A 15,681-nucleotide genomic window follows, 5' to 3' on the forward strand; every position below is an offset into this window, starting at 1 on the left:
AGCAAGAAAAAACTAATGTGTCCTGCGTGGGAATTAGGACATATTTGTAGCTTTCATTGTTATATGTGTATCAGTTCACTAGATTTCTTTTAATATTTATTTATTTATTTATTATGTACATGGCGTTCTGCCTGCATGCCAGAAGAGGGTACCAGATCTCATTATAAATGGCTGTGAGCCACCATGTGGTTGCTGGGAATTGAACTCAGGACCTTTAGGAAGAACAGCCAAAAAAAAAAAGAAGAGCCAGTGTTCTTAACCTCTGAGCCATCTCTCCAGCCCCTAGATTTCTTTCATTTTTTTCTTTCCTTCCTTCCTTTTCCTTTTTTATGTTTGTGTTTTACCTGCATGTATGACTGTGGTGTGTCTAGTGCCCACAGAAGTTCAGACAAAAATGTTGGATCCTATAGTACTGTTTATGGGTGCTAGGAACCAAATCTAAGCCAGTGCTCTTACCCTCTGAGCCACATATTCAAAAATATATTCATGTTCAGATCACCTTTCCACAAAGGCAGAACGAGGTCAAAGAATATTCTTATCTACTTACAACATACTAAACACAGCATGCAGTAATAACAAAGGGAAGTTCATTATCAGGTAAAGCAACAGGAATCAGTAGGGTGTGGTGATTGGTAACAGCTGTCAATTTGGCTGGAAGAACTCTGAGCATGCCCATGGGGACTATGTTACAGTGGGAAGACCCACCCATTGTAGGTGGCACCATTCTCTGGCTGGGAGAACTCAGTTTTTTCATAGGCAAAGAAACTAAGTCAAATATAAAACCGTATTTACATAGAAAAAGAAAAAATGATAGTAATGTCATTTGACAAAGGAGAGAGAAAAACTAGAGAGAAAGAATAGCATGTATTATGATGCAAGATACTCATTGACCAAATTTGTATTTGGTTCCCATTAGGGAAAATAAACAGAACCGCTACCACTGACTGTTCCTAGAACGTGCATGGCCTGCAGTATGGCTCTATGGTGAAGGGCACATACCTCCACTGTTGAAAATACAGCCAAATTCACTTCCTAGAACCTACATCAGGCATCTTACAACCACCTGTAACTCTAGCTCAAGGGGATCACTCACTCCCTTCTGGCATCCATGGGTACTGCATTCCCATGTGCAAGTCCACACACAGACATGTACATAATTTAAAAACTAGAAAAGTAACATAAACAAAGGCAAAATAAAATCAACACAGAGTAAGGCATGACAGCACAGGATTTAATCCCATCTACACAGTGAATTCCAGAATAGCCAGGAATACACAGAAAAACTGTCTTGAAAAACAAACAAAAGGCAATATAGAAGAAAAGGGGGGAAAAAAAAGTCAGTTTTACCTCAAAACACCTGAAACAAAGCCACAATATACACACCTCATTTATTCAACCTTTAAAAATAGACAATCACATGCCACTGTTCCACATGACTTATAGTGATGCATTATTGGGAAACTTTAGGAATGCCGCTCAGCCTTACCTATTAATATGCTGTACTTTATGCCATGTCAGTTTTGACTCCAATTTCCTGTGTGCAAGAGCAATTACACGAAAGCCTTGTTTGGTATAATCTTCTAAAACTTTTTCAAATTCAACTGGAACTTTTAAAAACAAAATTTACTTTTAGAATTGCCACTGTAAGTTCATAAAAACATCAGAATTTTACCCAGAGCCTATCTATTTTCTTACCTGTTTCAGGTTTACAAAGACTGGCAACGACCTCAGGGGCTCCTTTCATGTAGGCATCCATTTTCTTATCACCTAGTACCCTTGCAACCACACTCATCCGTTGCAAAGCAGAAGAAAATGGGAACTGGCGAACAATTCCTATCTCATAAATAGCCTATTTAATTTCAAAAATGCACACAAAAGATTTATTATTCTTTAAGAATAAAAGCAAATGTACTTATCTAAAAAGAAAGCTTTCTTCACTTACTGGAAGTTCAAACAGCTCCTAAAGACAAGAGAATAAAGAACAGATTAATATATACCAGCTAGAAAAACTTAAACATTTAGAAAGTATCAAACAACTTTGAGTATTTAAGTTAGAACCTGAGAGCCCCTCTATAGAACCCCCCAAGAAAAAGGTGTGCTGCCACAGTGAGGCTCCACAGTGTGACCACCAGGCCAGAATGCATAAGCCCCAGGGTTCAATTCCTTCCTAGCAGAGGTGGGTGGGGAAAAGGAGGTGCAAAATGGTGTTCAACATTTTCAAGTATTATTAAATCATAAAAATACTGGCACATTAAATGGTAAAATAAATGATGAAAACCAGTAAGAGTGCCTTTTAATAATAGATTCTTTGTATGCAATTCTAGGAATACAGATGCATACTAAAAAGATCATCACTTGTATAAATGGCAAAGGAACAGAAGGGAACTGAGAATTAAATCTCAACATTTTACAGGGAATGCCTTAGCACATCAGGAGTAACCTTTCTGATAAACCCAGTTAAAATACCTGTATCTGCATGAACATAAAATGAAACACCTGACTTTCTCGTCTAGAGAGAATTCCAAACTAGAATTAAAGTGAGCAGCCACTATGTTTGCCAGCACTGGGTGACATCATACCATTTCTTGGTTTCCTGCAGTTGTAGACTCGGGAAGCAGCTGTTTGGAAGGACGAACCACAGTGGGCATAATTCGGTTATGAAGGGCTGTTTCTTCTTCAGTTGCTTCTTCCAAAATCTAAAAGGAAAATACTCAACACATCACGAACTTCTAAACTCATTAAGCGTACCTACCATTAAAAAACCTACCAAAGGACATGTGAACACTAAGTTATTAACATAAATAAAATAAACTTATTTTATTAATATAAATAAATATAAAAAAGCTACTCATACCTGGCAACCTTTGAGTGAGGAGAGAAAGAACTTGGAAATAGAATAAAAGAGTAGATATGAGCAGCCTGTTGTCTTCAGAAGGAGCTGGAGACACAATGTTACTTTTTAAGTATTTTTAGCCTATAATATAGTGATTTCTTGTCTGTCAACAAATGATACACGTTTGTATGTGTTCACAGGTGTATTCAAAGATAAAGAAGCAAAAAAATCATAAGTTTAATACCAGCTTAAATACACAGTGAGCTTGAGGGCAAGCTGGATTTCATGAGAGCTTTTCAGAGGCCATAAACAGAGTTCATATAGAGCTAATAGAACCACTACAGAGAAAATAAGCTGTACCAGTAGTGATTTTTAGAGTCATTCTATGAAAGCATAAATACTTTTAGTTAAGCTACTGTAGTCATGACCTCTTGATTTTCACTTAAAAAATAATTTTATGTGTATAGATATTTTACCTGCACATATTATCTGTGCACCGGGTGTGTACGTTGTGCCAATAGAAGCCAGGAGAGGTCATGGAATCCCCTGGGACTGAAGTTCCAGATGGTTCTAAGCTGCCACATGGTGTTGGGAACTGAACATGAGTCCTCTGCATAGGCAGCCAGTGTTCTTAAGCACTAAACCATCTCTCCAGCTCGCAACTTTTTGTTTTTTCTTTCTGAGTAAGATGACTCAAGGATTGAAAATACTTGCTGTGTAAACCTGGTTATTTGATCTTGAGATTTCCATAGTGGAAGAGAACCAATTATCAAAAGCTGTCCACTGTCCTCCATATGAGGTCCATGGCAAGAACATGATCTCTCTCTCTCTCTCTCTCTCTCTCACTCACACACACCACCACCACCACCACCACCACCACCACCACCACCACCACCACCACCACCACCAATCACCAATAATAATAATAATGCAGAAGGGGAAGAATGAAAAAGACTCCAAACAGGTTAGGGAATCGGCAGAACATGTGCCTGGCATAAGCATGCCACCAAAACCAGAAACAAGCTCAAACAAGAGCCTCTATTAAATACACATGCATTTACCCTAATTAAGTTAACCTAATTCAGTAACTAGAGCAATCAATCAATGAAAAGCCGCTGAAAAAATTAAATTTATACAATTCCACAGCACACTTTTCTACATCTGACCATCTCAGAAACTGGAATGTATCTTAATCATCCTATGATTAGTCAGGTTCAAGAGGGAATCTCAATCAAGAAAATGCTCTCTCATTAGATTAGCATGTGAAGCATTTTCTTGTTAATGTTAATGTGGTAGGGCCCAGATCTACACAAGCTGCAAACCCTGGGCAGATTAAGAAAGCTGGCTAAAGCCAGGCATAGTTGCAAATGCCTTTAATCCCAGAGTTCAGGAAGCAGAGTAAGGTGGAGCTCTGTGAGTTCAAGGTTAGCAGGATCTACATAATGAATTCTAAGACAGGTGGGACTATGTAGACAGACCCTGCCTGTATCAAAGGCAGGTGGGGAGGTCTGATTAGCACTCTTCCATGGCCTCTGCTTTATCTCACAGCCTCCAGGAAGTTTTGGCTTTTAGTTCCTACACCAGCTTCTTTAAATGATGGGCGTCATATGGAACTGTGAGTTAAAATAAACCTTTTTCTCCTTAAGCTGTCTTTAGTCATGGTGTTTTACTACAGCCATAGAAACCCTAACAGAAATCAGTACCAGGATGTGGAATACTGCTGTGGCAGACCTGATTATGTATTTTTAAATTAAGAATCTTGAGGTTCTGGTCAGCTGGAGCTGAAGAATTAGCTGTGTTGAACAAAAACCAAACAAACACCAACAAAAAATCAGGTAGGGCATGGTGGTACGTATCTGTAGTCCCAGCACTCTGGGAGGCAGAGGCAAGAGGATCTTTGTGAGTTTGAGGCCAACTCAAACATGTTCAACGGAGTGGGTTCCAGGACAGCCAGGGCTACAAAGAGAAACCCTGTCTTGAGACCAGAATCGCTGAGGTGAAATCTGGGAAAATCTCCTCAGGATCAACTCACCCTGTAGTCCAGGGTAGACAGGCTGCATCTCATGTTTACACCCAGAATTGGCAATGTGTCTGAGTCATGTAAGTGGTACTTATTCTGAAGCCATGAACGGGGTCAGAGAGAGCAGCTGAGGCTCAGCACTGTGAGAGCCGACGTCTTGCGAAGAGAAACTGGGAGAAGCGACTGCTGAAGATACAGCCTAGCACAAGGGCTCAGGCCAGTACTCAGGAGGTAAAGGAAGCATATCTTAGTTATGCAGCTGTTTAGGTAGGCCTAGACTCACAAAACCTTGTCATCAAAAACAAAACAAAAAATGAAAAGGTTGAACGTGGGGGCCATAGAGATGACTCAGCAGTTAAGAGCACTAACTGCTCTTCCAGAGGACCTGGGTTCAATTCCCAGCACCCACATGGCAGCTCACAACTGTCTGTAACTCCAGTTCCAGGGGATCTGATACCCTCAAAGACATACATGCAGGCAAAACACCAATGCATATAAATTTTTTTTTAAAGTAAAATTAAAGTTCAAAAAAGAAAAATGAACTTACCCATCCAATGGCTTCAAACATTTTCAAATCAAGTGGGTCACCAGAAAGAACTCCTTCAATTTTTGTAAGAGAATGACAAGTAGCCATGCAAGCAACAAACTGAGATTTTACCAGCATCTCACTGCAAACATTGTCTTCTGGTAAAAGAAACCTAAACAGAGAATGCACACTGAATTAGGTCCAAAAAGTTCTAGAATCAAGCCAACATTCTAACATACCCTTAAAGGTTTGTAATTTAAAACAAACAAACAAACAAATCAAGCTAGGTTTGGTGGTGACTACTTGTAATCTAATCCCAGCACATGGGAGCTAAAGACGGAGTTCAAGGTCAGACTTGAACTTCAGAAAACAAGAAACCCTGTCTGTAAGTAAATATTTAAACTAGGTGCAGAGGTAGGAATAGAAGAGGTAGAGGCAAAAAGATGAGGAAGTCAGTCAGCCTGGTCCATGCAGTGAATTCAAACAAGAGTAGGACGATAAGAAACAGCTGTTGCAACTCAGTAGTAAAGAGTTTAGCTAGCTACAAGCCTAAGGCTGAACCTGATCCTCAGCAACACCATCAACACACATCCTAAATAAAAACAATCCACTTGGTGAGCTGCATAGTTTTTATTGCGTACCAGGCACTATCTTAGAACACTTACTGATTCATCTCACTTGCTTTGTTTACCCCAGAGTCTAAGTACTGACAATCACTTACACTTGCAACACACAGACTCTTGAGGCAGATGATCTAACCCTGAGTTCTATCTCCAGTCCAGGAAGATTATTATCCCCACTCTGAATAAGGCAACTGAAGTATAGTAGCCAAGTAGTTTTCTGTAAGCTATATAGCCCATCATTGTTAACAGAGCAAGGAGTAAGGACAGAAATAAGAGAATTCGCTTTCTCTGCAAAATATCTGAATTGCTGTACTATACAGCATAAATTTTGGATGTGAATATCTGCTACTGACTAGTCCAAAATCCCCAAATTATAAGACATTAGTAAAGCTAACATGAATACCACCAGTGCAACCTCTACAGGACGGCATTCATAAACTCAGCCACAAGAGTATAATACAAACATCCAACCAACAAAGACACACTGGGAAAAACACTAGGAAACAATACATCACGAGAGTCAGCAGACATCAATAAAGACAAAATTCTATAAATCTGAAATAATAAAATGACAACTGAAAAAAATGTTCAAAAGGGGGGATTTTAAAATTAGAATAGGAAGGGATGGAAAGATGCCTCAGCCACTAAGAGAGAGTGCAGACAGGGGAGAGACAAGCAGATTCCAAGAGAGGGATGACAAGTCAGCATGTCCAAACAGTGATCTTCTGGTACAGGGAGAGATCCTGTCTCAAGACAATAAGGTAGGAAGCGATAAAGGAAGACCCCCTAAGTTCTGTCTGTGCACATGCACAGCCACAGTCACACACTTGCACACTCACATGCTCCGCACACAAAAGTATTACTCAGAAAACAAACGAACATTCACTAAGCATTCCCAGATGAAGGGAAAACAAAGCATTAAAAAAAAAAAAGAAATAACAAAAAAGAATGAGGCTGAAATGTACCAGAAGTTGCAAAACTATGAATTCCTAGAATCAAGAAGCAAATGAATATAAAAAATGTAGGTCAGCAGAAGGCCTTGTGCACGCTAGTCAAGCACACTCTATTACTGACCAATGTTCCTGAAAATATAAAAAGAATTATGTGAAACTAGAGATCAGGATAAACATTTATGAAAAAAAATACTTCAAAGTAACAAGAGAAAAAGAAATACTTCAAAGGAACAAGAGAAAAAGAGTGCTAGAGATGAGTGAAGCTTCTCAGCAGCAGACAAAATGTGTCGGGAGAAATGGAGTCCTCAGCCTAGAAATCTTGCAGTTACATAACACTTAGGATTGTGAGCCTAGCAGCTAGACGTGGCACCTGGGAGATGGAGGCAGAAGAATGAGGAGTTCAGGGCTAGTCTCAGCTACATAATGAGTTAGAGGCCAGCTTAGGTGACATGATATTTGTCTCACCAACAACAAAATTCCCACACATTAAATCATGTGCATGACACCAAGCTGGTTTCATTTCAGGGATAACACAAGGCTGATTTGACAGTAAGGGTAATACAGCAAATAAATACACATTAGAATAAAAATCACTGACAATATCAATCTTTATATAAACAGCTCTTTACAAAGTTCAATAGCCCTTCAAGACAAAAGCTACAAAGAAACTGGAAATGCCTCAATACAACATACTTAAAAGAAAAAGGACATTTCCTCTAAAATCTGGAATAAAACATGCCAACATGCTGGGGGAAAGAAAGCCACTCGCTGTGAGTACAGGCATGCTCTGGAATGCTTGTGCCCCCATCCCCACTTATAAACACATGTATGTATACACATATACACACATACAAAAACATTTTAAAAGACATCTGAAACATATACAACTATTTACTCTTGGTGGTGGGAACACAATCGCCTATTATGTTTGAATGTTGAATATGCTAAAATGTTAAAAATAAACTGTACTAATAATCTATAAAACTCCAGCTAATATTTACCGGGCATTTTCCACTCGCTGAATCCCCCACAGATCCAAACCATCTTCGGTAAGAGTTCCAGTCTAGAATAAAAAAGTACACATGCACAAAGTAAAGGCAATACCTTATAAAGATAAAATGAAACAACATGCTAGAGCCTAGGGGAAGCCTGAAAGAGGGGACAGACTGCCAGGGAATAACCTCCAGGACATGTCTACAGTGAGAAATTGCACTATGACTCCTTGAAGTATAAGAAGGCACCTACCTGTATTGACCCTATTCACTTATGAGCTGAAACTATAAGCAAAATGTACCAGTCAACCTACCTACTTACCTACCACCCAACAAGCAGTGTATGTGCTGGTGGGAGGGGTGATGGTAGGACAGACTAGGGGACATGGAGCCAAGGAGAAAATTTAAACACCAAAAGAAGCTACCAATCAAATCCAGGAAAGAAAATGACTAATTTTCTTCAAAAAATAAAATAAAAATGGTTGGGGGAATTCAATAAAAATCACAGAGCATTAAACACACATACTTATGAGTGAATGAAAAATGAACCACAGTAAATACATATCCCTACAAATTGTATTAAATTAGAATTACCTAAAAACATAAAAGACTATATAATTTAACTTATTACTACTATAAAGTTTTAAAAATTTTAATGAATGAATTTATTTTTATGTGTGGGTGTTTTGTCTGTGTATCAATGTGTCATTCTGTGCGTGTCACAGGTTGTACGATACCGTATGTGTGCTCTGAATCAAACCCAGGCCCTCTGCAAGAGCAGTAAATGCTCTTTAACAACTGAGCCGTCACTCCAGCACCATATCTTTGAGGTAGCTCACCTTGCCCATAGGGCCTAGCACTTGTGGGTGGGCTCAGCCCACCATCTTGCCTCCCTTTATGTTATTACCATAAGACATAACTAGGCATACCAACACTAATTTGTAGATCTGAGCAAGCAAGCAAAACTAAAATGATTGCTAACTGAGAAAACACTAGGGGAAGGAAGCTGAAGAAATGAGGAAGAACACAGGCTGCTCTGCCATAGAACCTGGGTTCAATTCAATGGTGGCTCACAACCCTCTGTAACTCCAGTTCCAAAGATCTGGTGCCTTCTTCTAGACTGAGGGCATTGCACACACGTTAAAGAGACAAAGATGGAGGAAAAACACCCGCAGAGAGTAAACAAAGAAATAAAAGCTGAGAAAGGGGCCAGACATGGTGGTACAGCACTCTGGAGGGCAGAGGAAGGCAGATTTCCCTGAGTTTGAGGCCAGCCTAGTCTATACAAATGAATTGTAAGCCAGCCAGGGCTATATAGTAAAAACTCGTTTCAAAGGGGAGAGGTAGAGTAAGAAAAATATTTCAAAACATGCATATGTAAGTAACTGGGAAAGGGGAAACTCCAGAAATAATAAAAATAAGGGTAAATTAATTTACAAATGAAATATAAACAAATACTTAAAACACAGTAATGATTATGAAACCAAACCAACCTTGTCAAAGCAAACAAGATTCAGCTGTCCACAGATATTTATCCTCTGGGGACTAATACAGAAAATTCCAACTTTTTTCAGTCTTCTCTGAGCATATACAATCCCAGCAGTCATTGCAGCAGGAAGTGCAGGTGGTACAGTAATTGTAATGATATCAAGAGACTTAATAATTATTTCCTGAATTTCTTTCTACAATTAACATAAATTAACATAAAAATGTCAAACAACATTTAATAAACACTTTTTGTATTTATGTAAGTATATACATTAATCTATTTACTGATATAATTTTTTCTTTAGAGATTTTATAAAAGGCATAAAAATGCTTGCCTAATATGTTTGAGGCCCTAGGTTTAAACCCCAATGTTGCAGGAGGGTGTAGAAATTATTAAGAAAAAGAAGGTTCAATGAGCTATCCAATGGACCATCAGAATACCAGCTAAAGGAGACTTCTACAGCTAAATACTTGTCTCACTTTTAACAGCTTCTGTTCTTCACATGACTGCCTTCAAATCAAGTTGAACAAGTCTTATCTGATACTATCTCATCCTACAAGCACAGACGTTGGAAGAAATAATCAGAAATGGTCTCTTACATGAACCTTCCATTAAGTGGCTAAACATGATTTTGGTAATTCCAGCACCCAAGAGGCAAAGCTAGGAACATGACATCATGGCTGAATAACCAAACAAGTTATATATAATTAATTTATATAATTTCAGTTTATTGCACAAAAAGTTGGATTCATGCTTTGTATCACATTCTGAAGAATTAAATGCTACGATGTAAATGTTTTATGCTTGCTACATATCCCAAGCTGGCCTAGAACTTCCAATTTCCCTGCCTAGATCACCCAAAATATTTTTGCTTTCTAATATAATAAATACTAGTGTCATAGTTTTCTTTAGAATTAGAATTAACTTTAGCCACGTGAAATAATTAAGGACAAAACTTATCAAAAGTTACATACCTTATTTAAAATGCTATTGATGATTGTGTAGATAAAACCAATGCCAGCCACTACCACAAGACATAGTAGAAACAAGTAGGCATCTCTATAGAGTTTAAAATCAGTTGGCTTGGGATACAGTATAGAACGAACAAGCTGTCCTTTGGAAGTACTAAATCCTTTCAAAAAAAAAATTAAAGAGAAAATTTATTCATCTTTTTATAAGAATTTACCTCCCCAACCAGAATCCCTTTATAAACATTCAGTTGGTTTCAAACTCAAAAGTGACTTTACCTACCTGTTCTCACTACTATGGCTTTCACAAGTTCTCCAGTGTAGAAACGGGTCTGAATAACAGTCGTCCCACAAAACAAAGTGTGGCGCTTATGTGTCTCTGGGCTGTATAACTCCTCCCCCAGTCCTTTGACATCCACGGAAGGATTTGGCAAATTAGTCTTTGTCACTGGAACACTTTCTCCTATTAAGAAAATAAAATTTTAAAGAACACCTTAGAAATCAATGTCAAATAAATGGTGAATATTTTAACTACCAAAAATAGTTAATAATTGCTCTTATATGGACAAGAAAGTATAATCATTTACCTTTTTGTCCATCAATGGGTTCACTGAGAAATAGCAAGCTGTTTCCAGCAGTAATTCTAGACAGTGAATGATTTCATAAATCAGAAATGTCTGCTACTACTTGAAAATTGCTTTTATTGACCTTCAAATGATTTTAAAGATCAAAGAACAGTACTGTTACTTTCAGTATTCAGTGATGCCATATCTTTAACCACTACTACAAAGATACAGACATAGACACATATCACAGTAATAAAAAATTTGGGAAAGGGAGAGTGAGTAGTACGAGGTTCTTTTAATTCTCTATAGCATTCATACTTCTTCAAAGAGTATAGAAAATATGTATGTGACAATGTATCCTTTAAGCCTCAAAATATAGTATGTAGAAAATAATTTCCAGTCAGACTATGATAATATTTAAAAAAAAAAATCAACTTAAGAGGTAGAAAGATCCACTTCTAGACTGTGAATTTCTGGCAGAATTACCATAAAGTCTATGTCTTCCCAATTACAATATAAGAAACTCTTGATTTATTTCTATTCTTCACATAATTTATATAGAAGCAAATTCATTATAATCTGTAGGCAAAGGACTTCTTTCCCTTTCCTATACTATAAACCATTCCCCATGTCTTAAGAAGTGGCAAGAAGCAGGTCCAGGAAGAGTCAGCACTAGGTAGGTTAGGACTAGTTTTTAGCTCAGAATGTAGTCTACTCACACACACAAAATCACTATGCATCACTTTCATGAGTAAATGAGAAATGAAATGTTTCTGAAAAAGTTTAAATTACTTCATAGTAACACCAGCATAAACAAGAAGCATGATAAAGCTGATTTCACGTACCTGTTAACATGCTTTCGTTTACAATGCAAGTACCATTAATAAGTACTGCATCACAAGGCATGACTGTCCCATTTAATGGAATGATCATGACATCTCCTGGCACAAGGTCTGTAGAAAAGATCTCTTCTATTTCTGAATTGGGGAAAAAAAAAGTTAGAAGAAATTGTTCTTTAACTTGGAATAAAAACAACAAATAAACAAATTACCTATGTAAAACTCTCTTGCTCTCAGTAAGAAACTGATATAGTGGGGTTAATATTAAAATTGAATCATAGAAAGTCTCCAGAAACAGAACTATACATTAACAAAGCATCAAGGCTAGAGAGATGGCTCAGCATTTAAGAGCACTGGCTGTTTTTCCAGGAATCCTGAGTTCAAGTCCCAGCAACCACATGGAAGTAACACAACTATCTGTAACTCCAGTTCCAGGGGATCTGACACTCTCTTCTGGCCTACCAGGCATTGAGATATAGCAGCTGGCTGGTCTCCTGACAGTATGCTGATCAAGCACAGGTGGTAGCAAGTCCTCATCACACCCCTATAATCCTGTCAATCATCAATTTTGACTATCAGCCACCTTTAAATACACTCATAAGTCCACAGGAAATTCTGCTGAAATTGGCAAAATAAATTCAGATTTCTCCAATTCTACAGAAACTAAAGAAATCATGAAATATTTACCAGATTTTTCTTTTCAAAAGTATTCTTTTTTTTCATCGCAACTATTTATCGCAACCCTTCTAATTATTTTATGTTTTAGTCTTCAAATTATTAAAAAACAGCAAGCTGAATGCTTAATTCGTTATTTCCTTGAAAATTTAAATCAGGAATTAAAACCCCAGCATTTAAAAGGCTGAAAAGCAAGATCATGAATTTGAGGCCAGCCTGGCAAGGCCCTTCTCAGGTCTTAACGCATACAGGTGCCCCTTGCCTGATAAAAACACCAAAAACTACTGGGCTCTGGTAATACCAGAGCTTGTGGCAGCAAGATCAGAGATTCATTCTCAGCTATATAACAAGGCCTAGGCCAGCCTGTACACACGTACACACACTTCAAAATGAAACAAACAACAAATAACCCTACCAAAAATAAGTAAGATGGCACCAAGTGTGAGAGATTCCAGTGAAAGAAAATGGCTAGGAAGGAAGCAATCACTTGGGTACAGCACCCAAAAAAAAAAAAAAAAAAAAGAGCCTGGGAGAATATCTATATATTTTTTATGTGTGTTGGTGATCTGACCGGAAGAGCAGTAGCAGTCAGTGCTCTTAACCACTGAGCTATCTCTCCAGCCCCTTGTTCATACTTATAATCCCAGCAACTTCAGAGGCCACACTTGGCAACTTATCAATCCTATCTCAAAAGTAGTGGGGGGGGGGGGGGGAGGAAGGGAGGGATGTGGGCTGTTGGTTGGGGTAGGACTGAGGTAAAAGGAAAGAAATATGGAAAATAAATAAAAATGCAGACTGATTTTGTATTCTGGAGAGTGGCTACTGCCTCCAAAGACCAGATACTATGCTGTCCTTCATTTCAACATCTCAGATAGTCTGTATGTTCCAAGCATTCTCCTTCTACAATCATTGTTTCCCTTTTATCATATGCCATTTAACAACACCGACATCCATCTACCCAGCTGCATAGACTTCTTGATACTTCACTTTCAATTTTCACCAAATCTTGTCCAATGACCACATTTTGCTATCTCTACAACCCTGTTCTTGATCCAGGTCATGCCTTTGGAAGCCAGAATTACTGTGTTTTGTTTGTTTGTTTTGTTTTGTTTTTTTATTTGCGAAGAACAAACAGGAGAGTCTGCTGGAAGCTCTTTGGTGGCTCTCCATTGATTTGTAGGCACTCTGAGTGTCTCATCTACTTGCTGCACATGCCTTATTCCAGCTTTCATGAAAAGCAGTCTCTAATTTCTGCCCTCTGGGTACTTAATAGCCTCTCCTCTTCATCATCATCTTAAAACTTCTCACCTTTCCTTTAATTTGACTAAATGAAATAATGGCTGCTTAGACTTCAAAAAAAAGTACTGGTAAATATTCCAGACAAAGTAAGTGCTCACCTTGCTCTCAGAGCACTCCCCACACTCTGCTTTTACCAGAGTGCCTCTACACTGTAGAAATGATAAAATGTTATATAAAACAATGAATTGGCCACAAATTGAGGATCTAGATGTATATTTCTAAATCTGAAGAAGAAGGGAGGAGGAGAAAGAAGAAGAAATACTGATGATGACAGGGCTGGTGAGGTGGCACAGAGTAAAGGTGGTCGCCACCAAGCCTAATGACCTTAGCACAATGCCAGGAACCATGTGGCAGAAAGACAAGTAATTCCTGTGAGTTGTCTTCTAATCTCCATATATACACTTTATGCATTCACACAATTAAATAAATAAATCCAATTAAAAAATTAAGATGCATATATACACATAATGATCTTACTTTACACATGAGCATTTAATTGGCCATTTTGTGTTCACTTACTTTTTCGACTGAAGAACTTACCTTGATTTACTCTACAAACTGAAACTCTCACAGTACTATGAGTTGCCACCATGTCATGTAACATAACATATTGCTGAAAGAAAACAAGAAATCAAAAATAAATACAAATCTGTACCTCAATATATATATATATATATATATATATATATATATATATAAAGCTCAATTACTGTGGTGATTGTTAACTGTTCTGCATGTATAAAAGGTGGAGAAAGTCAAGGGTTGGGAGATGACTCAATGGTTAAAGGGCTTGAACTTAGGGTGGTTTGGATAAAAATAGCCCCATAGGAGAAGAGGGCATGGCACTATTAGGAGGTCTAGCCTTGCTGGAAGAAGTGTGTCACTGGGGGTGGGCTTTGAAGTTTTAGAAGCTCAAGCCAGGCCACTGTCACTCTCTTCCTGCTGCCTATTGATCCAGACGTAGAACTCCCAGCTATCCCTCTAGTACCATGTCTGCCTGCATGTCACCATGCTTCCATCCATGACAATGGACTAAACCTCTGAACTGTAAGCCAGCCCTAATTAAATGTTTCTCTTTATAAGAACTGCTGTAGTCGTGCTGTCTCTTGACAGCAATTGGAACCCTAACAAAGATACTACTCAAGTTCAGATCTGAGCACCCTTGTGAACACCAAACAGGCACCACAGTCTGCCTGTAACTCCAGAACAAAAGAGGCAAAGACAGGGGATTTCTAAAGCAATCTGGCTAGCTGAATTAGTTCAGTAAGTGAGTACTAGGTTCAACTGTGACCCTGCCCTGAATAAGGCACCCAGTATCAAACTGAGGCCTCCAGGCACAAATGGACTCATTCACATGTGAACACATCCATGCATACTCCCAAAAGTCAGAGATTCAAGAATTAGTTTTAATTCAAAACAAAGAAACACTTTAAAGAGACAGCCTTGAGAACAACGAAACCATCCTTTTAGTGCTTCAGTCTTTTTTTTAAGATTTATTTATTTATTATATATACAGTGTTCTGTCTGCAGGGCAAAAGAGGACAACAAATTTCATTATAGACGGTTGTGATCCACCATGTGGTTGCTGCATGTATCTGTGTGAGGGTGCCAGATCTTGAAGTTACAGACAGTTGTGAGCTGCCATGTGGGTGCTGGGAATTGAACTCAGGACCTCTGGAAGAGCAAGAAGTGCTCTTAACTGCTGAGCCATCTCTCCAGCCCCAGCACTTTAATAAGCAAATGCAGATGCCTATACCTTTGGAATAACCATGTGGCAATTTGACTCTGAAAATAACTGTTTCAGAGCACAGCTCAGTGAGCATATGTAAAGTCTTAGGTTCAAACTCCAGTACCTCAAAAAAAAAAAAAAAAAAAAAAAAAAAAAAAAAAAAAAAAAA

The 15,681-nt window shown here is 38.2% G+C and overlaps 1 protein-coding gene across 6 annotated transcripts in view; it reads right to left on the bottom strand.

The window, feature by feature from the left end:
* The window catches only part of Atp13a3 (ATPase 13A3), an 80,133-nt gene that overhangs the window by 30,752 nt on the left and 33,700 nt on the right, over window positions 1–15,681 (bottom strand). For 5 of the 6 annotated variants that reach the window (XM_055624978.1, XM_055624979.1, XM_055624981.1 and 2 more), the window contains 11 exons: window positions 14,324–14,396; window positions 11,816–11,947; window positions 10,688–10,867; window positions 10,411–10,568; window positions 9,441–9,629; window positions 7,957–8,018; window positions 5,401–5,551; window positions 2,580–2,696; window positions 1,943–1,960; window positions 1,696–1,849; window positions 1,487–1,607 (listed from right to left, as the gene is read on the bottom strand). In XM_055624978.1, coding sequence (XP_055480953.1) covers window positions 1,487–1,607; window positions 1,696–1,849; window positions 1,943–1,960; window positions 2,580–2,696; window positions 5,401–5,551; window positions 7,957–8,018; window positions 9,441–9,629; window positions 10,411–10,568; window positions 10,688–10,867; window positions 11,816–11,947; window positions 14,324–14,396 — 1,355 coding nt within the window. The remainder of the gene's footprint in view (window positions 1–1,486; window positions 1,608–1,695; window positions 1,850–1,942; window positions 1,961–2,579; window positions 2,697–5,400; window positions 5,552–7,956; window positions 8,019–9,440; window positions 9,630–10,410; window positions 10,569–10,687; window positions 10,868–11,815; window positions 11,948–14,323; window positions 14,397–15,681) is intronic. The other variant, XM_055624977.1, reaches the window with a different exon arrangement.

The sequence above is a fragment of the Psammomys obesus genome, unplaced genomic scaffold, assembly GCF_907164565.1.
Source record: "Psammomys obesus unplaced genomic scaffold, mPsaObe1.curated_primary_1811, whole genome shotgun sequence".
NCBI lineage: Eukaryota > Metazoa > Chordata > Mammalia > Rodentia > Muridae > Psammomys > Psammomys obesus.